This window comes from Ambystoma mexicanum, chromosome 9 (assembly GCF_040938575.1).
Source record: "Ambystoma mexicanum isolate Mex_15411 chromosome 9, UKY_AmexF1_1, whole genome shotgun sequence".
NCBI lineage: Eukaryota > Metazoa > Chordata > Amphibia > Caudata > Ambystomatidae > Ambystoma > Ambystoma mexicanum.
This window is the reverse complement of record NC_090931.1, coordinates 827,941,391-827,968,878: the sequence shown is the minus strand read 5'-3', so window position 1 is coordinate 827,968,878 and position 27,488 is coordinate 827,941,391. Positions and strand designations below refer to the sequence as shown.

The window sequence follows — 27,488 nt, the reverse complement described above, 5'->3', positions numbered from 1 at the left end:
CAGAGGTTGCTGTTCCCTGATGCCCATTACAAGGTATCTCCTGTAAGAAAAACTATCCCAAAGCCAGATTGTACATTTTCTTGAGTATTGTTCTAGTATTTCCCCATAGCAAAATATCCTATTGTCTGTGTAGATCCATAGCATATTTAATTAAAGTAAATCAAATGAATTCCCCTATAGAAATCACGGGTTGTGTTAGCGTTCGAAACTAACAAGCTCTTCCCAGTGTGTTTTAAGGCAGAAGAGACCTAAGGATTTGTCAAAAGAATTTATCCCAAAAACCGTGTTTCCTTGCGTGTGTGCGGTGTGCAAAACAAAATTCCCCATTGATCCCTTTCATTTTCAATCCTAAGTGGGAAGCCTTGTAATTCCTTTGCATGTATGGTGGAAAAAACTAAATTGACCCTTGGTTCCCATTGTGCTCTGACCCAAACCATAGAGCCCTGCCTGTTCTCGTTAGGTATGGCAAAACAAATGTTCCCATTGTTTTTCTTTCCCTCATATTGCATCTGTGGTATTAAGTGAAAAAATAACTATTTTTCCCCTTGAATCCCTTTTCCAAAGAGTGCATTTCTATCAGATCCCAAAACGATCTTCCCATTGTGTTCCAACTCTCTGCCACTGGCCTTCAATTCAGAGGTGCCAAGTCTAATTGATGTTTGGAGGGTGGGGGATGCTGGGAGAGAAGTATTATTAACAAATCAGCAATCACTGTGTGTTTTGAATTGTTCTTTTTCAGTATTAGAGAGAGGTTTGAAAAGAAAGCTGCGGGAAATTGTGACAGCATATCTCAGTATTCGCTCTGTGTGGGTGCCATTACGGAGGTCATTTTTGTTCTTGTGTTGCCACAGCATTGGTGGGTGATGTTAGTCGGTTTGTCATATTTGGTTTTTTAAATCTCTATTCTTACTACACACCGGCCTAGTTCCTAGTCCATTGTGGCACTGGGTATTTGTTGGGGTTGGGTGCGAGACGGGTTGGAGGCCTTACCAAAGTGAACCTTAACAAACTAATAGTGCTTTGTTGTGCGCCACCTTGATTGGGGGGAAAGGAACTTGCTGAGTTGAGTGAGACCGTGAAATAAACTGCGACAAAACGTGCTCAAGGAGAGTGTATATGTATTATGTAAGGTGTGTGTGAAGGAGTGCATGAAGAATGGGGGACTGGGTGCATGTGTGAATGAGCGAGTGTACAATGAATAGGGGTACAAGTGAATGATATGTTTAAATGAGTGAATGTTGTGTAAATGTGTGTGTATGCACGCTTGTGTAATGCTGGGCAGAGTAGCTGATTTTGGCGGGTAGAGGATAGGGGCTGATGGGTCGCCTGTCGGTCCACTGGTGGTCACTTTTGCTTAAAGGGTGATGCCTGATTGGTTAACAGGGCTTTAGATAGAAAAATTGTCAAAGCAACTAAATAGTTATGTTATGTTTAAATCCAATCACTTTGTTATTCTCACTGGCATATTGCGCTTACTTGAACCCCACGTTGGACAAACCTTGGGAATGGAATAGAGTGGGCGGAGCCTCCATGTTTGCCTAGCCCTGGAACTCCAAGAAAATGTAGGTTTTGTTGCCTGGCAGAGCCTCCATGTTTGGCTAGCCCCCGACCCCCCAAAAAATGTAGGTTTCATTGCCCCCCTGGTCTGAGCTACCACTTTCAATTAGAACAAACAAAATGGCTGCACTCCACCAGATACAAGCTGGGACCTTTGTCTAAATTGCTCCCTCAACAGAACCCCAAAACACTTCATGAAAGAACAGTACAAGGCCAGAAGAAACAGTACCTTGACAGAGTTGCAATTCAGACGCCAATCAATCTGTGTTATGACCACTAACCAGGACTTATTTCCATCCCTTTTTAGGGAATGAACATAGGGATGTCGCAGAAGTGCCTCAGATTGTTCTGTCACATGAAGAATAATGCACAGAAGGATCAGTGATTACCCTTCTGTGCAGGATTACCCTTCTGTGCATGATTCACCATTGTGGGGGAGAATGTAAGCATCCGGGACAGTTAAATTAACACTTTACCCTCTCATTGTTGTTCCTTAAGCCAAAGGACCCACACGTGCTTCGCTTCACTAAAGGGAAACACGTTTTTAAGTTGTTGGGCAGGGAAAAACGTTCTTAGGTTGTTGGGCAGGTGAACGGTTTAAAAAAACGGAGGAATTCCAGTGTGGAATTCCAACTAAATCATGTAGTATTTACTGCAAACAGTATTCTTAAAATACTGCATGAGGTAAATACCTGATGCAACCATAATCAGGCAGATGGTAAAAACAGACCGTATTCAAAACCCCTCCTGTTTTTACCGTTGACTAACACAATGTCCCCCACAATATTTAACATATCACTAACTCAATCAAGTCTCAAAATCACCCGTAAATTCTTACCCAACTTAATGGTCCTCAAATGATCGACCTCATCAAAATGAAAATATGAGTTTTCACACAGTGGTGATCTGTTCCCAAGAGTTCTCTTCTGTATGAACATTAACCTGCTGCACGGAATAGGCACACAACAAAACAAAAATCACCAGAGATACAGAAAGAAAAGTCAAACATTCAACACTTTAATTCTTAGAAGGTCCTAGGTTGTGCTGTTGCGTCAATTAAACACAACTTGCACACGTCTACGGAGTTAAAACACTGCTGTGGTCTGTGGCAAAGGACACGACGCAGAGTTCGTAACCAATTAGCCCTCATCTCATCCGCACGTGTGAGGCGAATGGCCGGGGAGGAACGCCAAGGGATTGCAATGCCCTTAGATGTGCTGCAGAGTCCTCTCCATGCAGTCCTCCAGCGCTCTTGCTGCCCTTTCTAGGTAGGGTTCTGCTCCTCTTCCTGTTTCATCTTCTTGGCCAGGTGTTCCCCAATCAAAGCTAGTGGATTGGCTTTATAGGAAGGGTTCGCGATGACCTCATGAAACCTGGCCACTTCCTCTTCCCTGCAAGAAACAAATATATCTACGGTTAGACTAGATGGTATAACAAAGTAGCACCAAGAAGAGGGGTTTGTTGGACACATCATGCACTTGTTGTGTATGGCATGCATAGGACTCCAGTAGCAAATGCATTGTTTCACAATGCTGAATATCCTATTACTTTATAAAACACATCGGACCCGATTCTTAACTGGCATTTAGTACCGAAAAGGTTGTTAAAAACATTAACGACCTTTTCGGTACTTAAGACCTATTCTGAAGGTGGCGCATTCTTCCGAAGTCGGTAGGAATGCGCCACTTTCGGAATACATGTGGTGGTTGCTAGGATGGGTTGGAAACTAACCTCGCAACCGCCACATTCGTTGCCTGCCACTTTAAACATGTATTCTTGTGGCATTCCTCCACTTTTAAATGTGCGCTAAAGTGGCGCACATTTACGGTACCATTTTGGTACCGGTATTGTGGAGGAGGGCCACAAGAAGCTGCGGTGCAGGGTGTATATGAACACTTTCCCATACACCAAAGTAAGCAGCTTCAATGTTGTATCCTGCAACATTGAAGCTGTTTACTTTGATCTATAGGTAAGTGTTCATATACACCCGTGTTCTCAGCAGCATTTTTGTAAAATAACGAATATGTCGTTATTTTACAAAAATGCTGCCGAGATATTAGGATTGCGCCTGTTATGCAAAAAACAGGTGCAATCCTGACTGTGCACTGTCGTGCACTACGAGGTCGCCCAGGCCGACTTAAGAATAGTGGTGGAGCCTGGGCGCTCTGTTTTGGAGCAGTGAATCGTGGTCTTTATCACGTTCACTGCGCCAAGTTAAGAATAGGGCCCCGAGTCTTAAAGTGCGCCTCACAACAAAAAAGAAATGCTCCTGCACTCGTTAATAGTGAAAACACAAACGCGTATTGGAATAATTAAACATGACAAAAGATAGCATGTTCATTGTGAACAAACAATTTGCCAACACCTGCTTGGAGCTTGGCTCTTCTTCAGAGCTGTGCTTGAATGGTTCAATAACATATGATATTAGATCAGCCAATGACTTCTCGGTCTTGATTCACGATATTTAAAAATACTGTCCTAATCCCCGTGTTACGAGAGCCGTGGCGGGTGAGAAAGCGCCTCTCGTTCTGCACAGTACCATACCGCCCATTCAGAACAAGAGGGGCTTTCTCACCCACCGCGGATCGCGTAACACAGGGATTCAAAACGTGAACTGTCGCTGTGAGCTTCACCGTGAGCTTTCATGTAATCAAACGCACCTTTCTAGCACTGGCCAGAGATGCTGCTTCCTCCAGCCAATTCTGGCCAATATTTCTAAATATCAGTTATCAAGACCGAGTAGACATTGGTTGATTACTTAACCATTCAAGCACACCCTTGAAGAGCCAAGCTCGAAACACGTGTTGGCATATTGTTTGTTAACAATGAACTTTCTATCTTTTGTCATGTTTCGTTAATCCAATACACGTTTTGGTTTTCACTCTAGCGAATGTGCTTGAGCATTTATTTTTTGTTGTGAGGCACACTTTCAGACTCCGTGTGTGTTTGTTTTGTATTGATACTTTTTCAGGTGACATTTGGGAAGCGACTCCATCAGTCTCAACTGCGACTCCAAACTATCCACTTTCCCGGGTACTTCATGAAGGTTGTTGGCCTTTTCCCACGTCTTTAATTTAATCCCGTTACTTTATGCCACGCTAGTGCAGTATGAACGACATCCTGGTTGGAAGATCCTGTTTATTCTCTGTCTTCCCTGGGAGGCAGAGGAAGCATTGCATGCTCTGCCATGCCCCGTGCCATACTCAGCAGCCTGCCTCTGCCACTCAGAGACCAACCAGCAAGTGAAGCATTGCTTTGCAGCAGTGCTGAAGCAGCAAGTCTGATAAAGAAGCAGACCCATGGCTCCGTTGCTGTCAAAGAGCATCACTGTACCTCACAGTCGGCCTCTCAGTGTCAGAGTATTGTGCAAAGGGTTGCCTCGTTTGTGGTCAATGCTGGAGCCACACGCCTATACAAGACCACAGGTTGGTTGTGTGTCTCACCAAGATCTCCAACAGGGGGGTCGCAGTGATACGTAGATGGAAATCAAAGTGAAGCTCCAGGGAGAATACACTGCTAAGGGTTGCAGAGCAGGTCTACTGAGGATACACTGAGAAAAAGTGTGCATGTGTGTTTGGGGGTGACCATTCATTTTGCTGATCTGTCTGCTTCTGCTCTGTGCACCTGGCTACCCTCTGATTTCGGGCCCAGCTCCCTGCGCACCCAGCCACATACCCACACACTGCCTCCTGGCAACCCTTGCACTTGGGTCTTTATCTGTAACCACAAAGTCCCCTTACCTGCACCTATCACAAAGTCCCCTTACCTGCACCTATCAGACACCCCTTGTCTGCGCTTTAAACCTTGCACTTGCCACCATGCTGGCTGCACTACCAGTTGTTTTTTATCCCTTGCTCAGCACTTTCCATCTCTTCCCCTCTCCCTTGCACTAGTACTTTCCTCCACCCCTCTACCCTGCACTTGCGTGTTCTCAATGTCACTGGGCTTAGTAAGATCATGGTTTGTGTCCTCCCTTGTTCCCTTCCCTTGCCTCGTCGCACTCTGAATATGTGTGTATGAGCGCGATACAAATGAAATATCATATCATAGCAGTTTTGGTCAATGTGGGGCGTCTATCCTTTGTGGCATGTCCCTTCAGAATGTGAATAGTGGGTAACTGGGCAATTAGAAACGGGTGAGGTGCATTAAGCTGAATTCTGAGGAGAACAGTGGCTACAAGGAGGTGATTGCATGATGCATTTTCTTCCACTGCGTTTCTTTCACTCGTGATAGTAGAGCTGGTTTATTTAGCTCTAAGGTCACATTACTTTGCTTGCCGATATATGTATGCCCCCTTTCAAGAGGGAGTAAAAAAAAAGCTACCATTATACACATTTTGCCCACCGTGTCAACATAACTGTTCATCTGTTGTCGGGATGGTTTGTTACGTGATTTGTGCAAGTTTCGTAATCCATATACAACAGTTATTATAGCCGGTTTTTTTTTTTTTTTTACTTTTCACAACTATAGAACTTACTGGCATGACTCCTCCCGCATCTAACCAGCCAGCCCCCAAGTGGAAGGCACATGAAAATATCTTCCATTTACATCAGAGTGTCAATGAATTTTGCTTACTTCAGAAAAAGGCAGAGCCTCCAGGAAAGGAGGGTTTGGCCAACAAAGTAAAGTCTTCAGCAAGCTGGAATTGGCATTTTTTGTTTCCTTTCAAACCCCATATTTTATTTACACCCCCTCCCCGCACCCCCAAGCCCTGGACTGAATCAGGTTATAAAATATTGTAGCCCTATTTCGTGAGTCCGGAGTTATCCGTTAATCCCACGGCCGTGACATCAGTCAGTCCTTGTACCAAGGCTCCATACTGATACTAGTGCTTTAGGCAGTCGCAGAGCCGGGGCTGAGCCTCCGAAGTCTCCTAAAACTTCCTGGGACTCTGCCAAGCCTCCCTCTATAACCCACGCAATGGAGGTACTAAAGATAAATAGTGCAGAGAATTTTGGACAATATTAGGAATTTTTGAGCGATGAAACTAATCATCAGCTGTTGCTTCAAAAGCCATTGCATCATCAATAGAAGTAAACATTGTTGATCACTGTCTTGACCAAGATTTGACCCAGTGCCTGAGAGGTGACCGACTGTTCGTCTCTGGTCAACTGTGAGACAACAGCCAGAGACTGTGCAGATGAACTCAGGTGAATGTCTCAAACTTGGACCCGCAAACACACAGTGCACGGCACCGGCCATAGCGTTCGGCAGTCTGCACAATCCCTGCCACTGAGCTCATGCAACGCTAAGCGGCCTTTGCAAGAACTCTGGAGAACTAAAACGTGTGGACGGCCTCCAACGGCTGACGTGAAGCTCCGTTTAACTTGTGCCTTCTGAGGCAGGCTGTTTTTTTCCGTCCCCCACCGTGAAGGCTGGGCTGCAACTCCTAAGTAGTTTGATGGCCACCAGCCAAAAAGGACAGCATGACATAGAAACCCTGCTGTTTGCTTTATGCTATTGGCGAAGCAGTTGTGGTCATGGCTCAAACAATAAATCATTACCCTTTAATCATACCCAATACACCTATTACTCCTCTTTGCTGTTCTCCCGCATGGCGCATGCGTCCCTCTGCTTTGTGTCAAATCTCTGCACGCGCTTTGCCATCACCAAGAAGCACACTGCGCATACAGAGTTCTTTCCCTCCAGGCCTCTTTATCCTCGGCTTCCAACTCCGGAGCAGTATTCAGGGTGTCAAGTTGTTCGCACTTAAAGGCGTCATCGTGCACCAGTGGGAGGACAACTCCCAGCACCGGAAATCAGGACACGCGCGCTCCCCACTGCACCGGCTGAAGGCCCCTCCAACTGATTCCTGGCAGAGGTACATTCCTCCTTCAGTGGAAGGGGGTTTCACCGATTATCCCAACCCGTGTGCTGTCCTGAGAGAGTGAAGTGCTGAAAAAGTGCTCTTTTGAGAGCAATATGCTTTCCCCTATTGTGTAAGCGCTGCAGTGGTTATCGTCACCAAGTTGGTGTTCTCATGCCTCAGCAGCCGGAGGAGTTGTGCATGCCTGTGAATGCTGCACGTTCCAGACATAATATGTACCAAGAGGGGAGAGGGGTTCACATGTATACAACCGGAGAACAAATCGCCGGGATAAACTGCAACAAGCACAGGAGTCAAGTCGGGGGATAGATCAGGTCAAGGAAAGTAGAATTTCATCAATCTTTAATAGACACATATTCAATTATATCATACATAGTGCTGAAATTACAATAAAAGCAGCATAAAAACATACCATCAATACTCCACATTTCCTATTAAAGTGCATATTAGCTTAATAGTATTCCTAACATATTGGAATAAATACACTGAAAAAGTTATAATGGTAGTTTGAAATAACTAGAAAAAACAAAAAGAAAAAAATATTCAAAAAGAAAAAACCAAAAAGAAAAAGAAAAAACAGAAAAGCGAGGGCACTCATCCAGGCAAGACTGAACACTCAGTATCTCCTGCGAGGTAAAAAAAGGTGTCCCCTATTCAATCCAATAAATTGTTATGGAAAACAGACAAGTATAGTCGCGTCGTGGCTTACTAGAACAGAAGCAATACTTGTCTCCAATCTGACCATGATAGTCAACAACCAGTACCTCGTACAGCAACCGACCATTTCATGGGCTGTACTGGTATCATACACAGGTGGTTTCGACGACTAATTAACACAGTCTAGGCAGTCTATCTCCTGCCCTAGCAGGAGAGAGAAGGCCTGACAGTCGTCTTCCTCAGGACAGGACAGATTAGATAATTTAATTGTGCAATTTAAACATTTCATTTCTTCACATATCTCAAGGCACAAAGCACTTAGTTACAGGCAATATGGAAATAGTTTTAAAATTCTTCCATGCAGACATTTTTCTTCATGTAGATCTTCCATAATTCACAACGATGAGATACTTCTCCATCTTAGTGATACTCAAAACTAGCATTTGTAAAAAGATATACATCAGGGAAAGAAGAAAGGAGAAAGAGCTAATTAGAACAATAGATAATTTTTTATTTAAACATTAAAATCACTCATTAAAATGTTCCCTTGACCTGATCTAGCAACCCCATGCATGACCCTATCCGTGCAGTAAAAAGTCATATTCCCATCTGTGTTAACTCCAGGGATAGCCCCACAATCTGTTCTAGGGAAGAACTAGAAGTGAGCAACTCCCGATCAATTTAGGGAGAAAACCAGGGGCCTGATCGTCCCTGCCTATTATGCCGTGAATATGCAATTAAGTCAATCCAGCCAGGCAATACGGGAAAGGGGAGCCTAAAGGAATTTCAAGCTCACACTGTCATCCCGTCGGTCAAAAAGCTCAAAAGCAGAGTGCAAGCCAACCAAATGGTTCAATGTAAGATTATAGAAAAAAGTACAACCCGTACCTTCAAATTGAAAAAAGAAAAAACTCCTCCAGAGTGTGGGTGGGTCTAGACAATACAGCTCTGAATTCTTGTAAAGGTGCAATGCGTGATTCGCTAGAACACGAGAAGGTGGGGCCATCTAGAGACCCAATGCGATCCGTATCCTGCAAAAGAGAAGAGGAGAGAGAAAAGAAAAAAACCCATCCCGGGGTTAAAGAAAATAAGGAGAGGACTAGCATACGAACAACAGAAGAACCAAAAGAGACTAAGTAGAGCCTCCCACTCTTAATTCTGGCCTGCATAGCGGTTACAGCCTTATAGGAGGACTACATCGTAGATGGGTAAGAGTGGGAGGCTCTACTTAGTCTCTTTTGGTTCTTCTGTTGTTCGTATGCTAGTCCTCTCCTTATTTTCTTTAACCCCGGGATGGGTTTTTTTCTTTTCTCTCTCCTCTTCTCTTTTGCAGGATACGGATCGCATTGGGTCTCTAGATGGCCCCACCTTCTCGTGTTCTAGCGAATCACGCATTGCACCTTTACAAGAATTCAGAGCTGTATTGTCTAGACCCACCCACACTCTGGAGGAGTTTTTTCTTTTTTCAATTTGAAGGTACGGGTTGTACTTTTTTCTATAATCTTACATTGAACCATTTGGTTGGCTTGCACTCTGCTTTTGAGCTTTTTGACCGACGGGATGACAGTGTGAGCTTGAAATTCCTTTAGGCTCCCCTTTCCCGTATTGCCTGGCTGGATTGACTTAATTGCATATTCACGGCATAATAGGCAGGGACGATCAGGCCCCTGGTTTTCTCCCTAAATTGATCGGGAGTTGCTAACTTCTAGTTCTTCCCTAGAACAGATTGTGGGGCTATCCCTGGAGTTAACACAGATGGGAATATGACTTTTTACTGCACGGATAGGGTCATGCATGGGGTTGCTAGATCAGGTCAAGGGAACATTTTAATGAGTGATTTTAATGTTTAAATAAAAAATTATCTATTGTTCTAATTAGCTCTTTCTCCTTTCTTCTTTCCCTGATGTATATCTTTTTACAAATGCTAGTTTTGAGTATCACTAAGATGGAGAAGTATCTCATCGTTGTGAATTATGGAAGATCTACATGAAGAAAAATGTCTGCATGGAAGAATTTTAAAACTATTTCCATATTGCCTGTAACTAAGTGCTTTGTGCCTTGAGATATGTGAAGAAATGAAATGTTTAAATTGCACAATTAAATTATCTAATCTGTCCTGTCCTGAGGAAGACGACTGTCAGGCCTTCTCTCTCCTGCTAGGGCAGGAGATAGACTGCCTAGACTGTGTTAATTAGTCGTCGAAACCACCTGTGTATGATACCAGAACAGCCCATGAAATGGTCGGTTGCTGTACGAGGTACTGGTTGTTGACTATCATGGTCAGATTGGAGACAAGTATTGCTTCTGTTCTAGTAAGCCACGACGCGACTATACTTGTCTGTTTTCCATAACAATTTATTGGATTGAATAGGGGACACCTTTTTTTACCTCGCAGGAGATACTGAGTGTTCAGTCTTGCCTGGATGAGTGCCCTCGCTTTTCTGTTTTTTCTTTTTCTTTTTGGTTTTTTCTTTTTGAATATTTTTTTCTTTTTGTTTTTTCTAGTTATTTCAAACTACCATTATAACTTTTTCAGTGTATTTATTCCAATATGTTAGGAATACTATTAAGCTAATATGCACTTTAATAGGAAATGTGGAGTATTGATGGTATGTTTTTATGCTGCTTTTATTGTAATTTCAGCACTATGTATGATATAATTGAATATGTGTCTATTAAAGATTGATGAAATTCTACTTTCCTTGACCTGATCTATCCCCCGACTTGACTCCTGTGCTTGTTGCAGTTTATCCCGGCGATTTGTTCTCCGGTTGTATACATGTGAACCCCTCTCCCCTCTTGGTACATATTATTTTGGTTCTCCCCTGGGTTCATGTGGTCGGGGACGCCTATTCTTTGATTTAATGTTTGCACGTTCCAGACATGGCATGCTGCTTGCTCCAGGATGCAACTCTATGCATACCCAAAGTACCAGCCACCAGTTTCCTCCTGCCAACAGTTTGCCGCACTTCCTGGCGCTAGGACGTCACTACACCCGCATCCTCTTTTTGCTGCAGCCTCTCTTCCCTGTGTACCAAACCTCAAGGACCCCTGCATTCCTATACTAAAACTAGAATCGGACATCCACTTTTTGGAAAACCTAATTGGCAGCAATCAGCAGAAATATCTCACAAAAAACGAGCCCGAGACGAAAGTTTCACATAGTGAATACATCAGAAAACACAAACGTATGCAGATTCAGCGCAGAACAATAATGCATTGCTTTAACATTTACCATAGCTATAGACGCAATATGTGGGGGGCAGGCACTTTGACACCCACCTCAGTGCTCCTCAAAAAATGAAGGAAGACTTTACTCATGGATGCCTGCGGATCTGGTCGTGTGTTAGTGGGTGAGGTGTTTGTGCTATACAAAACAATCTACCTTTCTGCTTTTTTAATATGGCTGTATTATTAATAAACTTGTTTTCATGATACTAAGTTGTTATATGCCCACGACCTCTGTATTGTCCTGTGCTGCATCTACAGAAGCTTGTGTTCTATGATGTACTGACTTTTGTGAAATCTCTGGCTTGGACTCGTTTTTTGTGCTATTCTTGAGTCCACGCCTTGATTAGCTTAGTGGGTTTAACCTAATTTTTCGTGATGTCAAACCGCAGCAAGCCTGGGTCCCTCACACAGAGTATCTACCCTAGGTAGCCTATCACTGGTGTGCCCATCCCGCGATCGCACCATACAGCATCAAGAGGCAAAGGGAGGTTTTGAGAGGAGTGACAATGCAGTCCGCGGATTCACTTCTCCACGAACATGCTGGCTTCAGTTTTCTGCCTAGACCAGTTCCTCCTACCAGACGTTTGCCCCCCCCCCATCCTGCACTGCCGTTTGTTCTCCGAAGGGATCGTTGGTTGTGTGTGTGTGGGGGGGGGGGGGGCGCTAGGTTTCACCTCCATTGCTTCCTCTCTTAAGCTTGGGAAGGCTGTTCCTAACATTCAAGTGGATTTGTATTCCTTGATGGACAGGAGAAAAAAGTAGCCTTTGCCAGCCAGCGTTCCAGCCGACTTTGCAGACCTTTCACAAGATGCGCTCACAGGAGGGTTGAAAAGTAAGTCTTCTCTATAGAAAGTCTTGGTGCCTATGTCTTCTGCTACTACAGTAGCCTGCACATGTTGGAAATGTCCAAGGTGGCAGCTTTCTCCTAGTTGGTTGCATGGTGGCCTTTCCAAGGCATGCAACCCCTTCTATAGTGATGTCGGAAGTCATGGTGTACTTCCAGAGATACGTCTTCTCAGAAAGCAAGCAATGACTGCAGTAATTGTACTCTGCAGAGAATGTGGTTTTCCTACACTAGGTAGAGGCCGGAGTGTTGTCTTCTCTTCAAGAAAACATTATACCCTTTGGCAAATAAGAGGTTGAGTAGTTGTATTATCCATGTCCTAGTGTTTTCTCCTGTTTTTTAAATGTGCATTGTGAAAGTATTAATATTGCACTGTGAAACCTTGGCCCTTTCCCCACTATTCAGGACTCTCAAAGTTAGGTGTGTTTTCTCCTGTACTTACAAATTGCATTGTGTAAGTAGTGCCATTCTGTGGTTTTGCCTCCTAGCAAAGCACTCATCTAGCGAACCTCCTACCACTATCAAACCCAGATAACCTGGGTATCACCGATCAGGTCCTGGCTTGGCTGACCTCTCCTCTCCGATCCAACCACCCACGTCCAACTTGGGTCCTTCCTCTCCTCTATCTCGATCTCTACCTGGGGTGTTCCCCAGGGGTCTAACCTCTCTCTCCCTGGCTGTTCAACCAATAGCTGGCACTTCTTTCCCACCGCATTACCGCCTTCTGCCCAAACTTTCAGTGCTATGCGGATGACACAACTCATTTTCAGGCTGCCTTCCGCCACCTCTTCTTCTCTCCTCTCACTGTCCGCCATCCAGGAGTGGTGTGCCGCCAGTGATCTCTGCCTTAATGCCAGTAAGACAGATTCTCCTCATCGGCACACCTACTTCCTCCTTTCCTGTCACTCTCTGGCCTGCCTCTCTTGGCCCTCTTCCTGCTCCCACCTGTGAGGCTAAAAACCTGGGGTCATCTTCCACTCCACACTTTTCTTCTCTCGTCACATCTCTGACTTCTCTAAGAAGTCACACTACCAGCTGCACCTCCTCAGAGGTATTCTTCCTTTCCTCTCCTTCCCCCAGAAGCTCACTGTCTCCAGAGCTCTGGTTCTCTCTAGGCTGGACTACTGCAACAGCCTCTTTCTAAACCTGCCTGCCTCTACTTTCTGCCCTCAGCAATTCATCCAAAACAGGACTGCGAGCCTTGGCCTCAAGCCCAAGGATTGTATCTCTCCAGGCTTGAAATCTCTGCAGTGGCTCCCAGTGGCAGCAAGGATTAATTCAAAACACACTGCATTGTCCACAAGGCCTTCTGGGGCCTGGGACCACAATACCTTCAACTCTCTCTTCCTAAATATCTTCCTTCTCGAGGTCATCGCTCATCCGCCTCCAACTGCCTCAGGGTCAGTCACTTCTCCAAGCAGTGAGTTGGTGATAGATCTCTTTCCGCTGCTGGGGCTTCCCTCTGGACAGTTCTGGACAGCCTGCCTGCCTCTCTGAAACTTGAGGAGAACCATCTCCGGTTCTGGAAGAACCTCAAGACCTTCCTCTTTGCTTCCGCTTTCTCTCCTCCTCTCCCCTGCTGATCTCCTGGCTGATTCTGAAACTGCACTGGTTACCCGGCTACCCTCTGATCTCAGGCTCAGTCCTCTCCCTGCCAGTTGCACACCTGCACTGCCCTCTTGGTAACCTCCTGCACTCCTTTGCATACTGTTAACGTATGTTATGTACTGCACTGCCCCACCCCCACACCTTTCCCCTTCCCCCCCTCCCCAACACTTGCGCGATCTCAATGTCACCTGGCCTAATAGGATCGTGTTCGCTGTCCTCACTCTGTTTCTGCTCTCTTGCCTCATCGCGCCTTGAAACAAGCAGCTGGCTTTTCAAATTGATGTGTCTTTTGTCTAGAAGGCAATCAATTAAGAAGTTATTGTGTCCAAGTAGTAGAGTGACCTTCTTTAGCCCACATATGAGCTGGCTGCATTCTGCAATCAATGTACCCCCGTAAGGCAAGAGATGATGTAGTGACCTTTTCCGTGGTACATTGGACCCTCTGACAGGCAGGGCTGTGCCTGACCATTTCTGTCAAGCCATAATATTCCCTTCATTTAATAATAGCCAATATGGTGATCTTCTCTGGGCACGGAGCACTCTTCCCTCAACCAAAGGATAACATTATTGCTTCTTTTTTTTTTAACAAAGGGAGCGCTTTATCTTTCAGCGGCAAAGATCCTTGTGGCACACTGTCAATAAAGTACCCTACACTCTAACAAGAGTCAGCGTTCTACCCAACCCTGGATTTGAACAGGCAAAGTGTGATATGGGATTCATATCGGAACTGTATCCAGTCTCATTTACGGTATACCACATGTAGCGCACTAGGCGAGTACTCACACAAGCCTACGTTTCTGGGCTGGTTTCATCTGGCTGTAGTTTGTTGGTTCCACGATCTTCTTTAGACTGCTAAAAGAAAGGGAAAAAAACAGATGTTCAAAAGTGCTCCAACTCATTTCCATTTCCCTTTCCCTCAGCGTGATCACCCAATAGAAAAAAACGGCCACACCAAAACTTCACTGTTCTGGTTTTTTTTTCAGTTGACCCCAACATATTGACTCCTATTTCTGCACTTAAGAGTCTGTAGAGACGTTCCTTAATTGGAATATTCAGGTATGCCAGACTTTACAGAGACAGCTGAACACAACCCCTCGATATATTTGATAACAGTTCTCTAAGTGGAACATTTAAGAAAGAGAACGCTGCTAAAACAGTGTGTACAGAATAATGTGCAATAGGGCGGAGACAATAGCCAAAAGAGGAATCTGCATCTACACTGATCTATCAAAGTTGTACAAATGTAAAACTATTCATGTAGTATTTATTTACCACCTTCCATCTGATTTATGTTTACTTTGAGTCTCTCTACTCATGCTTGCACCCATCCCCTTCCCCCCTTCTCTCCCAATGGGTCTCATGCTTAACCATGGCATCATGCTATACCTTCACCCGTCTCTCCTCCAATCCCCACCCTCCTCGATCTCACACAAGGTTGATCCTTACATACACCTTTAGTCCCCAGCCCTCGACTCTAGCATAGCCTAAGCTTCCCAGAACTGTCAAGTAATGTCCCACTACCCTGGTGAGATTTTGCTTAACCTGTCCCCTTGGCCTGGGAAAGGAAGGCTTCTCTACTTAGTCCTAGCCATTCCTCGGGCTAGCCTAGTATTTTCCATGGGCTTAGGGAGTGAATGATACTTATGCTCCTCTAAGCATTTCCATCTCTTTTGGCTCCAGGAAGAAATGTTACCGCTGCTCTTCCTCTTAGCGCTCCCACGGCCTGGCTTCCCAGCCGTTGGCCTCTCCCTGGGAACGATTCCCAAGGATGGGTTTCTTTTTGTGCACAAGACACATGCTTATCCTGTTTAGGCCTGGGGAATATATATTGCTCCCACTGTCCCTATTGCTGAATCTCTGGCTTAGCCTTTTCTACTCTGAAACTCTGGAGAGAATGTGTTCTCAGCTTCCCCTCATAGTGGCATTCCTGGTTGGGAGCGGCTTCTCCTGGGGATTGGGTCACAACACCCCCTTCTGCTCTCCTTCTTAGTGCACCTCCTCTGTGGACAAGGTGAAGGAACTTCCTGCTCTCCTGGGATCCCCTGGCCGGGGGGATGGAATGTCTCTTCTACACTGCTTCCTAGTGATTCTATTGGCTGCCACTCTGGGCTTCAGACCAGAATGCCCATCCTGCTCTCCATTCTCCCTGGACTGACTTGGCATTCTCATTAGCATTGGCAGAGGAGCACTGATGGAGCTCCTGAGGCAGCATGTGTGCAGATAATCGGCACCGCATTCGTGGGGCGGGGTTGGGGTGGGCAGATAGGGGATGGCACAGGGAAGCAGCACCAACCTTCCTGCTTTGGATGAGCCTTCTCCGGTGCCAGGACACTTACCAAGACAGGTAACGGCACAAGTGCCGAAAATACCTTCAGCACCTTGGGAGGGTAGTGCGTGTTATGTTTGCGCTGTTGCTTACCCTCCAATACCCTGGTTTTAATAAGGGAAGCTTGCACAGCTGCTGTCATAGCGGATGGTAGAACTTTGGGTGGTACGTCCTACAGGGAAAAAAAGAGGTTCTGCAGTTCACGTGTGTGTGTGTGTGTGTGTGTGTGTGTAGGGGTAGGTAGGGGGTTACGGGCTGTTTGTTGCTGGTCAGGCTGAGGTGCATAGAAAGAGCTATGTGGGTCTAATTAGGGAAATAGTGGGGTACTGGATGTGCAGTGCTGTATGAGGTGCAATCATTCTTAAGGTGCTGCTTTTTAATTGACCCTGTTTTGCCGCACACCAGCCCCACTCCATGACATTCATGACAGCGGGCCTCATTTCTTAACATGGCGATGGGAAGTTCAGTTTATCAATTCGTTATGTTGTAGGTTACAGTACAGGTACATTCTTTCAATTTAAGGCCCTGGCTACTCTATGTCTGAGTGCTGCCCCGAGATGCTTCGGATGTGAGCTCTTTCACTGCAGCTGCTCTTCCCCAGAAATAGCCCAAACTTAACTCTGCCACTCCCAGTACTTGTGCCACTTCGAATTGGTGGTGGTGAAGTCAGGTGCTCAAAAAGCCCGTAGAACTCCCGGCATCCCCATAGGCCAGTACTCCTGTTAATCCTCCTGCAGTTTAAGTTTGTCTTTGTAGATACTATTTTGGAGTAGTGCATGTTATTAACTGGAGGAACATTTAGGAGAACTCTGGCAAATGGCCTGTAGAGTACGGGGATGATCAGAGATTCGAAGCTCTTACTCAGTCCCACACTACTACTTGAACAGAAGTGATCTCAATCAAAGATGAAATGGGCATAGCCTGCATGTATTCCTTCTTTGCCTCTTGGCCTGAAGATGGGCAATACTCTTCAGGGGGGTGTGAGCCTGCTTTGAAGCATTCAAAGCAACAATAGTACAGTAAGTGCCAAAATAAAAATGTCCCATCAAGGTTCTATAAAAACAAGACTTTAATAAAAACCAAAAGGACAGAAACTATTACAAAACCTAAGAACCCACCCGATAGTAAGATACATAGAGAATGCAGGCTTTTGGAGAAATGGGCACTCTGGGTATTGAAAAATAGGCATTGCAGACAATTAGTCTTTTAGAAAAGTCAGGCACAATTCAGGAATGTACCTTTAAGGCATAAAATGGGGTTTAAATGTCACCACAGCACACAGAATAAAGGCCCAAGGCATGGAAACTCAGTTGTATACCTTTTAATTATTTACTTTTAGGGTCTCCACAGCCTTGAGCCAGGCTACTGGGTGCTTCAGATCAGGATAGGCTGACAAGGATTAGTCTGCATAGCTTGAAGGCTCGATGGGGTCTCAATGAGAGGAAAGCGGAGATTCAGCTTCAGCAATTTGCTGCGCCAAGTAGGCTCAAAGCAGCAGTCAGTGGTTATAGGTCAAAGGTTCGACTAAAAAGGATTGAATGACAAAAGGGTCGAATCAAAAGGAATGAAAACAAAAGGGTCTATTTTTTAATTTTTTTTATTTTTTGGGGGGTGAGTGGGTCCCCACCCAAACCCCCTTTTTTGTGGTAAAAATCACTTTTATTTCCTATACGAAAACCCCCCAAAAATATATATTTTAAAAATAAATTTGACCCTTTTGTTTTAGGTCCTAGTGACTCGACCCTATGGCATTCGATCCTTTTGGATTCGAACCTTTGACCGGACACCACAGTCAGTCAATGTCCTTGACTCGATGCCCCGACAACAATCAGGTGGCTTCTCAAAGAAGCCAAAATGACTCAAAGATTCAGAGTGCCAAAGCCAGCTCTCTTGGTCTTTGCAGAGGCTCCAAGTGCTTGCAGAGTCTCAAAGCTGCAGAGAGATAAAGACAGCTTCTTTTGGGTCTTGCACTGCTGGGGAACGCTGCACAGTGTCTGTGAGAAAAGGTGATTTCTCCTTCTGCCCTTCCCAGCCACGAAAGTTGCCAAGATGAGTCTTCAAAATGATCCTTAAAGATGATTCCCCGGAGGGGTCCTGCAGATGACTCTTCAAGATAATTCCTTAAGGGGGTGGTCTCACCCTCTTATACAATCACAGTGTATTGGCACCCAACACATCTTCTGTAAGCGGGACGATCCTTGTTACTGTAACAAAGATTATTCCTTGTGATGTTATCCTCAGGGTGCCTTGTCTGCAGAAAGTTAGTTGGGGTGGTCTCAGGAAGTAAGTGGGGCCTGAACATATTCAAGATGGTGGGTCCCTTCTCCACCGTGTAGGACTACTTCCAATGTATATCCCATCCCAACTGCCTCAGATCAAAGGGACTCCAGTAATTATCCCCAGTGTGATTTCACAATTAGGTTGAGGGCTGCTTTGAAGCTCTCAGACCCTACCCCTACACCCAGAGGGGGCATGTCCTGCTCTCCTGAGAAAAGTGGCAGAGCTCCCCAGAAGAGGACAAAAGACTTCCCGGGCAGGACAGCATCTGCCATGGTCAGACACAAAGAATAACGGCTCTGCATTTGCAGATCGCAGTAGAAAACAAGTGGATAAAACAATTACATCAAATTAGGTTTTGTCATTTTAACTGTATTTCCTCCTATGTCACTATATCCAGCTTTATAATTAGATTTACTTTGCCACCAGACAAATCAGGATACACAGTTTACAGTAGCTTGGACATGGGTGGAAGTATTTTGAAAGGTAGCCCATTGCTGTTGGAATTATTTTGATGCCTGCGCTGTTTTAGGAAGATACATGTTACTTACCTGCATGTGGCTAGTCACACCGCGGCTGCTGGTGTGTCATTTGAAAAGAACCATCAGAGTACACATGAGTTCAGCATGGTGCGCTGCAAAGTGCAGTCTGCCACTTGGGCCGAAACCCACCATCAGTTTGTATAGCAACATTTTAAAAAGCTCACGATTTCACACCCGATCATAAGACGCTCTGTCACAAGGACAGAGTAGGAGGCAACCCCCCTGCAGGGATAGCGAAGTTGGTGGGAGAGAGTATGTGTACTTCTCAACAGCAATCTTTAAAATAACAATGGCTATTTTTATGCCAGGGCCTTATGAGGGATAGTACAGATATTGTTCTGCTGAACGGTTCAAAGAACTGTACCAGCACATTTATGCAGGTAAATACAAACCAGTGCAAGGAATGTTCTGACATAATGAAGATACATCGACTAAGAACATAACTTAACAGTTTTGAATGCATGCCAGTAGTCCAGGGTTTATAATAGCGGACTAAGATTACAAGCCCCAGAATGAAAAATTAAACCCAGGACTGGCATAGTATCTGCCAAGTGGAATAGGGAATGTTGGCATGGCTGTCTTTGAATGTGTTTTTAAAGAACACAAAGTAGGTTCCTCGCTTTCTAATGGATAATCCATTTTATTTTGAGTTGGATTGCTTTATTGAATAGAATGGACAAGGTGCAGTGCAGATTTAGCAGCAGTCCTCATCTATTTACTTATGCATTATCTTCTGTAATATTGCAGTCGAAGCAATCACTGCATTGCAACTTTAATCTCGATTCAAGCTATCATGAATTGAGAGAAACAAGGCTCAAGTCGAGGGTACATGCAGCTGGATGACAGAGTAATATTCTCATTTCTGATGGTGCCATAGTCCATTGCTATGTTAATGAGTCCCCCCCCCCCCACTTTTTTCCCAGGACTTGACCCCTGGAGACACAAAGTCCATTACCTCTCTCAAAACGATTCCAGCTATACCCTCAAACACATCATACCAGGCTCTGACCTAATAACTATAACTCTGACCTGACCTGGATAGGTCTCTTTACACAAGTAATCTATACACTTGTGCATCCAAGGAAAGGACACCAGATTGTTAAATTTATGGGAAGCACTTCTGGAGATTTCACTTCTTGTAGTGTCCCGGCTTCTCCTCTGATCGAACTCCCAGTGGCATGATTGGGGGAAATTTTGTAATGTCTGACGAGTCACCCAACTGAGACACTTGGTCGTAGAGAGGTGAAAAGGAGAGGTTTGGTGGTGTCAGGGGATTTTCTTCAACCCAACTCGAGTGCAAGGGAAAAATCAAGAAGGAACAAGTTACTTACCTGTAACTGTTGTTCTCCAGCATGGGTCTGGCATGGATTCACATGCTCATGAATATTCCCCGTCGTCAGGCTGGGAATTTCGTTTCTGATCTGTCTTTCGTAGTAATAACCAATCACTGGTCTCTGCGTCATACTGACCACAGCCAATGACTGCCCTCTACCTAAGCACCGCCTCTGGCAGCCATCTTCAGATTTGGAAGCACGTGAAGTGGCAGTATGACCAAGTGAAGAGCCGCAGAGGGGTAGGCGGGAGGGTTCGCATGTGAATCCATGCCAGACCCATGCTGGAGAACAACAGTTACAGGTAAGTAACTTGTTCCTTCTCCAGCATGGGGTCTGGCATGGATTCACATGCTCATGAATAAAGAATACATAGCATTCACACATGCACAACCACGGGAGGTGGCAAAGGCTCAACATTAAGCAGTACCTCAAACTTAACATTAAGCATCTTACCTCCTCACCAGGCTCACCTCAGGCGAACAGGTTGCGCAGCACTGCTTGGCCGACCCTGGACTCCTCCCTGGAATCCCGATCGACGCAGTAGAATTTCGTGAAGGTGTGCGTCGACCTCCACGTAGCAGCCCTGCATATGTCCAGCAGGGGCACACCAGAAAGGAACGCCGTGGTAGCTGCGATCGCTCTGGTGGAATGGGCTCTCGGAGCCAGGCAGCGGTCGGTTTGCCAACCAATGACAGTACATGATACAGCCGGAGAGCCATCTGGAAATGGAAGCCTTCGAGAGAGCCTTCCCCAGATTGACAGGTCCAAAGTTCACAAAAAGTTGTGACGTCTTCCGAAAACACTTCGTGCGGTCCACGTAGAACTTCAGCGCTCTAGCCACATCCAGCGAGTGCAAAGTCCTCTCAGCCGGCGACGAAGGCGACGGGAAGAACACAGGCAGCACCAAGGGTTCGTTGAGATGGAAGTCCGACGGTACCTTGGGCATGAAGGAGGGGTGCGTCCTGAGCACTACCCTCGTGTCGTGAAAAGTCAAGTACGGGGCCTTGCAGGAAAGGGCCTGGATCTCTCCCACCCGTCGTGCGGAGGTGATGGCCACAAGAAACGCTGTTTTCCACGACAGAAACTTCAACGGGGCCGAGTGCAGAGGCTCGAACGGAGGTCCCATGAGCTTGGTCAGCACCACGTTGAGCTCCCACGCCGGGCCCGGGGCCTTCACCGGCGGGAACGATCTGAACAGTCCCTTCATGAACTCTTTCACCAGACGATGAGACCACAAGGACGTCCGGCCCGTGGTTCTGGTGTATCGGGAGATCGCAGCAAGATGAATCTTGATGGACGCGTGTGCCAGTCCAGCTTTGGCCAGCGTCAGCAGGTACGGCAGTACCTGGGGAGCCGTAATCCGTAGAGGGTTAATCTTCTGTGCGTGGCACCAGACAGAGAACCTCTTCCATTTGTGTCCGTAGCATTTAAGAGTCGAGGACGCCCTGGCCTTTGCAAGAACCTCTCTGCAGTCGGCCGGTATGTCGTATCCTCCAAACTCTAGCGCTGCAGGAGCCAGGCCTGCAAGTTAAGCGATTTCGGGTCGTGGTGGAGGATGGCGCCTCCTTCCCTGGAGAGTAGATCCGCGTCGACCGGCAGCTTGATTGGCGGGGACGCTGACAAGTCCAGAAGGTCCGGGAACGATATCTGCCTCGGCCACGCAGGTGCGACGAGGATCATCCTGCACCGTGACCTCTTGAGCTGGTTGACGAGCCGGATTATCAGTGGCAAAGGAGGGAACGCGTAGAGGAACAGGCCCTCCCAGGGGAACGAGAAAGCATCGCCCATGCTCCTCGCCTGGGGAAACCTGCTGGCGAACCTCTGGCACTTGGAGTTTGTCGCCGTCGCGAACAGGTCGATCTGGGGTGTGCCCCACCGTCGGAAGAGGCGATCCACTAGATCCTGCCGTAGTTCCCACTCGTGGCACGAGCGCAGCTCCCTGCTGAGTGAGTCGGCGATGGTGTTCTTTATCCCTGCCAGATGAAACGGCACCAGAAACATCCTTTGGGCGACGGCCCAATGCCACAGGTCCTGCGCCTCCTTGGGACAGCGCTAGGGACCTGGTTCCGCCCTGTTTCCTGATGTAAAACATGGTGGTGGTGTTGTCGGTGAAGATCCTCACCACCTTGCCCTTGAGGGACGGAAGGAAGGACCTGAGGGCCCAGAACACTGCACGGAGCTCCAGGACGTTGATATGGAGGGACTTCTCCGTCGGGAGCCAAAGGCCTCTCGCGTGCAGATTTTCGGTGTGCGCTCCCCACCCTTCCAGGGAGGCATCCGTGGTCACAGTCTCCTGGTGGTCTGGGGTCTGGAAGTCCATGCCCGCCGTCAGATGCGCGCGGTTGCCCCACCACCGGACCGCTCGGCGGAAACTCTCGTCGAGTGTGATCCTCTCCTCGAAGCCGCCCGTCGTTTGGATCCAGCGTGCGTCCAGGAACTCCTGCAACGGGCGCATCCGGAGCCTGCACATGGGAATGAGGTAGATGCAAGAAGACATCATTCCGAGGAGGGACTTGATGGACCTCACCTTGGCCGCGTCGGAAACCAACATCCGCTGTACCTTGTCCAGGATGGACCTGGTCCTTTCCTCCGACGGGAAGGCCAGAATGGACACTGTGTCGAGCTTCGCTCCCAGAAACAGTGCGTTTTGCGCGGGTACCAGGTGGGACTTGGCGTAGTTCACGGAGAATCCCAGGTCCGTGAGAAGTTGGACGGTCCTTGCCGTCTGCTCCACGGCGAGCTCCCTCGTCTTGGCGCGGATGAGCCAGTCGTCCAGGTAGGGGTAGACGTGGATCCCCTCGCGGCGCAGCTGCGCCGCCACCGGTGCAAGGCACTTGGTGAATACCCTGGGTGCCGACCATAGTCCGAAGGGGAGGGCTTTGAACTGGTAGTGACGCCCTTGGACCACAAACCTGAGGAATTTTCGGTGCCCCTTTAGGATGGGAATATGGAAGTAGGCATCCTCCAAATCCAACGACGACAGGAAGTCTCCTTCCTCCAGCTGCCCCAGGACGTGCTGGAGGGTGACCATCCGAAACTTCTGCGCCTTGATGAACTTGTTCAGACGTCGCAGGTCTAGGATGGGGCGCCATCCTCCCGTCTTCTTCTTCACGAGGAAGTATCTCGAGTAAACTCCGGAGCCCCGAAGCCTCTTTGGGACGAGTTCGATGGCGCCCTTCCTGAGCATCGCCTTTACCTCCAGGAGAAGCTGAGGGACGTGAAGCTCTTTCCTGGCCACGGGGGGGGGACGCGCGGGCACCTTCTTTGAAACTCGAGTGCGTGGCCCCGGGATAAGGCGTCCAGCACCCAACGGTCGGTGGAGATGGACTCCCACACGCTGACGAAGCTCGCCAGCCGGCCTCCCACCGGGGTGCTTCGGTAGGGGCCCGACCCCACGGCCGGTTCAATCCTGTTTCGACGAGGCTTTGCCGCCTTGACCTCCTTGGCGACGACGGCGGGGTCCGCCAGACTTGCCTCGTCCTCTGTAGGCCTCCTGAGACGACGAGCGGGCCGCTTGACGGTAGGTGGAGAAACCACCGCCGGAACCTTTGGAGGCGCCCTTGCCTCCGCTGCTCCGAAAGGGCGTCCGTCGTTGCTGCAGAACCCCAAGGGCCCGGGCCGTCTCAGTGTCCGCTTTAATGGCCTGAAGGGAATCGTCCACTGTTTTCCCAAACAGGTTGTTCCCATCGAACGGCATGTCCAGGACTCTGGTCTGTACGTCTTGACGGAAGTCCGTAGCCTTGAGCCATCCACGCCGCCTAAGGCACACGCCGTTGCCCAACTGGCGAAACCCAGTGTCGGCGATGTCCGTCGCAATAGTGATGGCGTGGTCCGACGCCACCTCACCTTCCTGCAGGATCTCCAGGGCATCCACCCTCTTGTCGTCCGGTAGGAAGTCCAGCAGGGGAGCGAGTTTGTACCATAGCTTCCTGTCGTAGCGAGCCACGATAGCCAAGGCGTTGGCCGCTTTAATCGTCGTCGCTGCAGACGAGATGACCCTGCGTCCCATAGCGTCCAATTTCTTTCCCTCGCCGTCCGGTGGGGAAGTCGATGTGGAGGCCGCACCCCCCCCGCTTTCTTCCTGGCCGCCGCGGAGACGACGGAGTCCGGGGTAGGCTGCGCCCGGAGGCACAGGGGGGCCGCGTCCGGGACCCGGTACTTCTTCTCGTACCGGTCTCTTCTAGCTGGCGTCGTGGAAGGGTTCTTGAGGAGGGCGAGGCCCTCATCCCAAATGTCGTCCAGTAGAGGCACCGCGAGGACCGTCTTCCTCTTGGCCTCGCGCCGTTGATAAAGGAATCCTTCCTTTTTCTTCTCCTCAGGGCAGAGTTGGAAAAGCTCGGCTGCCCTGGCGATCATGGAGTGGAACGATCCAATCTCGTCGGGCGGAGAAGCCCTGGTGGGAGGTGACGACGGTAGATCCTCGTCGTATACCTCGTCGTCCGTACCCGTCGCTGCCGTGTCAGTCCCCGTATCATCCCCTCGGGTGGACGGGGAGGAGGGCTGGACGGGGCGCGACGGCTGAAAAGGAGGTGGAGGGTGAATCCTTCTTTTCTTGGGCGGGGGAACACCAGAAGGTCCCGGTTCAGTATCCCCGACGGGAGAGGTTCCTCCGTCGGCAACGGTAGTCTCGTCCTTATCTCTGAGCATAAGGACTGTATAGCCAACAAAATGGCCGCCGAGTTGTCTTGCGGCGCTGGCAGAGGGGAATCCAACGGGCGATCAGGGGCCCCGTCGGCACCCTCGACGATGTCGTCGTCACCTACGTCGGGATCCATCCCGACGGGCCGGTCTTCTTCCACGCCAAGGCCGTGGCTTAAGACCTCGATCAGCTCTTCCTCCGAGGTTGAGGCCGAATCTACGACGACGCCCTGCCCCCCCTTCTTCTTCCCCGCCGGGGATTTCACGGGGGTCCTATCGATGGGCACAAAAGAGGACTCTCTCCGAGGTGGCAGGGAGACTCTGAGCCCTGAGGTCGCCACCACTGGTGTAGCCTCCACAGGCTGTGCCAGGGCCGCCGCGACAGTATCGATAGAGGGCTTGGCCGGATGGATTAAGGCCTTCACCACCTTAGGTGCGCTCACCGCATTATCCTTGAGGGGGGGGGACACTGCCTCGCTCCCCCTCTGATGGGGCCTTCGAGCTCGACCGGGGCCTCTCCAGGAGCTTCGCCGGGTGCTCGCCCTTCCTCTTACCCGACCCAGAGCGTTGGCTCGTGGCTGATGGTGCCGGGGAGGGTGCGCCCTGCCTGGCGCCCGTAGAGCCCGACCGTTCGGCGCTCCTGGTGCCAGCGGACTCGCGGTGCTTGGCCTTGTGTTGGACCCCCGTCGCCGGGGCGTCCTCAAAGGTCTTAGAAGACCGCTCGGATTTCTTCTTCTTCTTCTCGCCTGACGGGCTCTTCCCTTCCAGCCAGTTGGCGAGACGTTGATGGCGGTCCTTCATGGTCCGCTCCGACATATTGCCGCAAAACGCACAGTCCTTCTCCACGTGCGTCTTGTCCTCATGTAAGCAGTAGAGACAAAAGGAGTGTTCGTCCTCCTTAAAGACGTTCTGCAGCTGGCATCCAGGGCAGATCCTGAACAGCTTTCCGGGCGTCGAGCTTCCCTTCTCCGGGGCCATGTCCGGGCCTGAGAAGCTTCTGGAGTCCTCCAAAAGCGTAGCTCGATGAAATCTTCACCCCTGAGGGGCGCAGACGAATCCGACATGGGTCCCCGTTGATCGGATGGAGAGTCGGTGGAGCTTGAGGCTCTTTTGACCGAAAAAACAAAGTTTTTGAGAAAAAAAAACGTGAAAAATAGCACTAACGCTCGAGAGCAATAGCACGAGGATCCCAACACATGAACGTGCGGTAAAAATCTGAAGATGGCTGCCAGAGGCGGTGCTTAGGTAGAGGGCAGTCATTGGCTGTGGTCAGTATGACGCAGAGACCAGTGATTGGTTATTACTACGAAAGACAGATCAGAAACGAAATTCCCAGCCTGACGACGGGGAATATTCATGAGCATGTGAATCCATGCCAGACCCCATGCTGGAGAAAGGAGAACATTGAACGGGATTCATTCAATATTTCCTGAATTCACAATGCGCTAGACTCTAGGTCATGGTGAGGCAAATCAAGGCTGAGTGTTTACATTGGCCTCTCCATCACAGTACCACCACATCTATTGGATAAACCCAACTTCTGTGAAACAGTTCAAGAAGCGATGGCCTATGCAGACAAGAAATTAGGAAAAGACAAGACAACCTTCCCCAGCCACAATCCTAGAATCTGAAATCACATAACCAATGCCTTAAGTGGGAAGAGAAATCGAGGGGGCTGGCGGGCTCTAAAACTTCACAGCATTTGTATTGGGGCGTGATCTAAATAGTGCTAGGCAGGGCCTAGCAAATAACCTTGAATTAAAAATGAAATCTCCAAAATACATGGTTCAACATTGCCTGTTATGTATATCAAGGTACACATTTTACTATCTGATCTAAGCTAATAATGCTATCTGCTTAGCTGCCTGAAAACACATTTTCCTGATATTTGCCAGACAGCTTGACAAATAACACGCATTACCCACCGCTCAGCATCCCAACAGCAAATAAAAAACTTTTTTTTCTTTTGCCGTGCTGGTGATTAGAAACTGAGCCCGGCTTGTGACCAGCCACCGTCACATTGCACTGTTCTATTCGGTAAGTGCTGGGTTTCGTTTGTTTCATTGAATAGACAGCTTGCCACATAAAGCCCGTTTCAGGCTTTACGTGGCAAGTATTCTATTGAATGAAATACAAGAAATCCAGCGCCTACGAAATGGCACAGCACTGTGCTGTTTGGTAGGTGCTGGATTGCTTTTGTTTTCTTCAATAGAGTGCTTGCCACATAAAGCATGTAATGGGCTTTCAAGCAGTCTATGGAATGAAACAACCAAACTCCAGCATCTACTAAATAGTACAGTGAATGTGACACTCGCTTCGCAGGGCAGGGCTCGAGTTCCAATCCCTTGCCATTGGACTGGTGGGAGCGGAGCCCCAGCAGGGCCCCTGGCTAAACAGAGATTTTGGGAGACCCACTTAAAGCCCTGCACATAACTCTCTGACCCCCATAGTAAACACTGCTCGTCCAGTCCTTCAATTCGAAAAAGACGTTCCAATGAAAACCTGCTCAAGTGTCATTCAATTTCCAAATATACCCAAAGCCACCCAGGCAACGTCTCTTGGTGTCTAAGCCCCAGCCTCCTGCCTCTACACCCTCTGCCCATTCTTTCCTATCCCCGTCTGTCCCGAATCCCATGCTGCCCTCCTG

The 27,488-nt window shown here is 48.1% G+C and overlaps 1 protein-coding gene across 2 annotated transcripts in view; it reads right to left on the bottom strand.

Moving 5' to 3' along the window:
- Positions 1 to 2,553: 2,553 nt before the first annotated feature.
- The window catches only part of SLX9 (SLX9 ribosome biogenesis factor), a 700,441-nt gene continuing 675,506 nt past the window's right edge, over positions 2,554 to 27,488 (bottom strand). Inside the window, exons 5-6 of one of the 2 annotated variants that reach the window (XM_069615852.1) lie at positions 14,508 to 14,576; positions 2,554 to 2,948 (exon numbers count right to left, since the gene is read on the bottom strand). In XM_069615852.1, coding sequence (XP_069471953.1) covers positions 2,822 to 2,948; positions 14,508 to 14,576 — 196 coding nt within the window. In that variant the 3' untranslated portion in view covers positions 2,554 to 2,821. The remainder of the gene's footprint in view (positions 2,949 to 14,507; positions 14,577 to 27,488) is intronic. The other variant, XM_069615853.1, reaches the window with a different exon arrangement.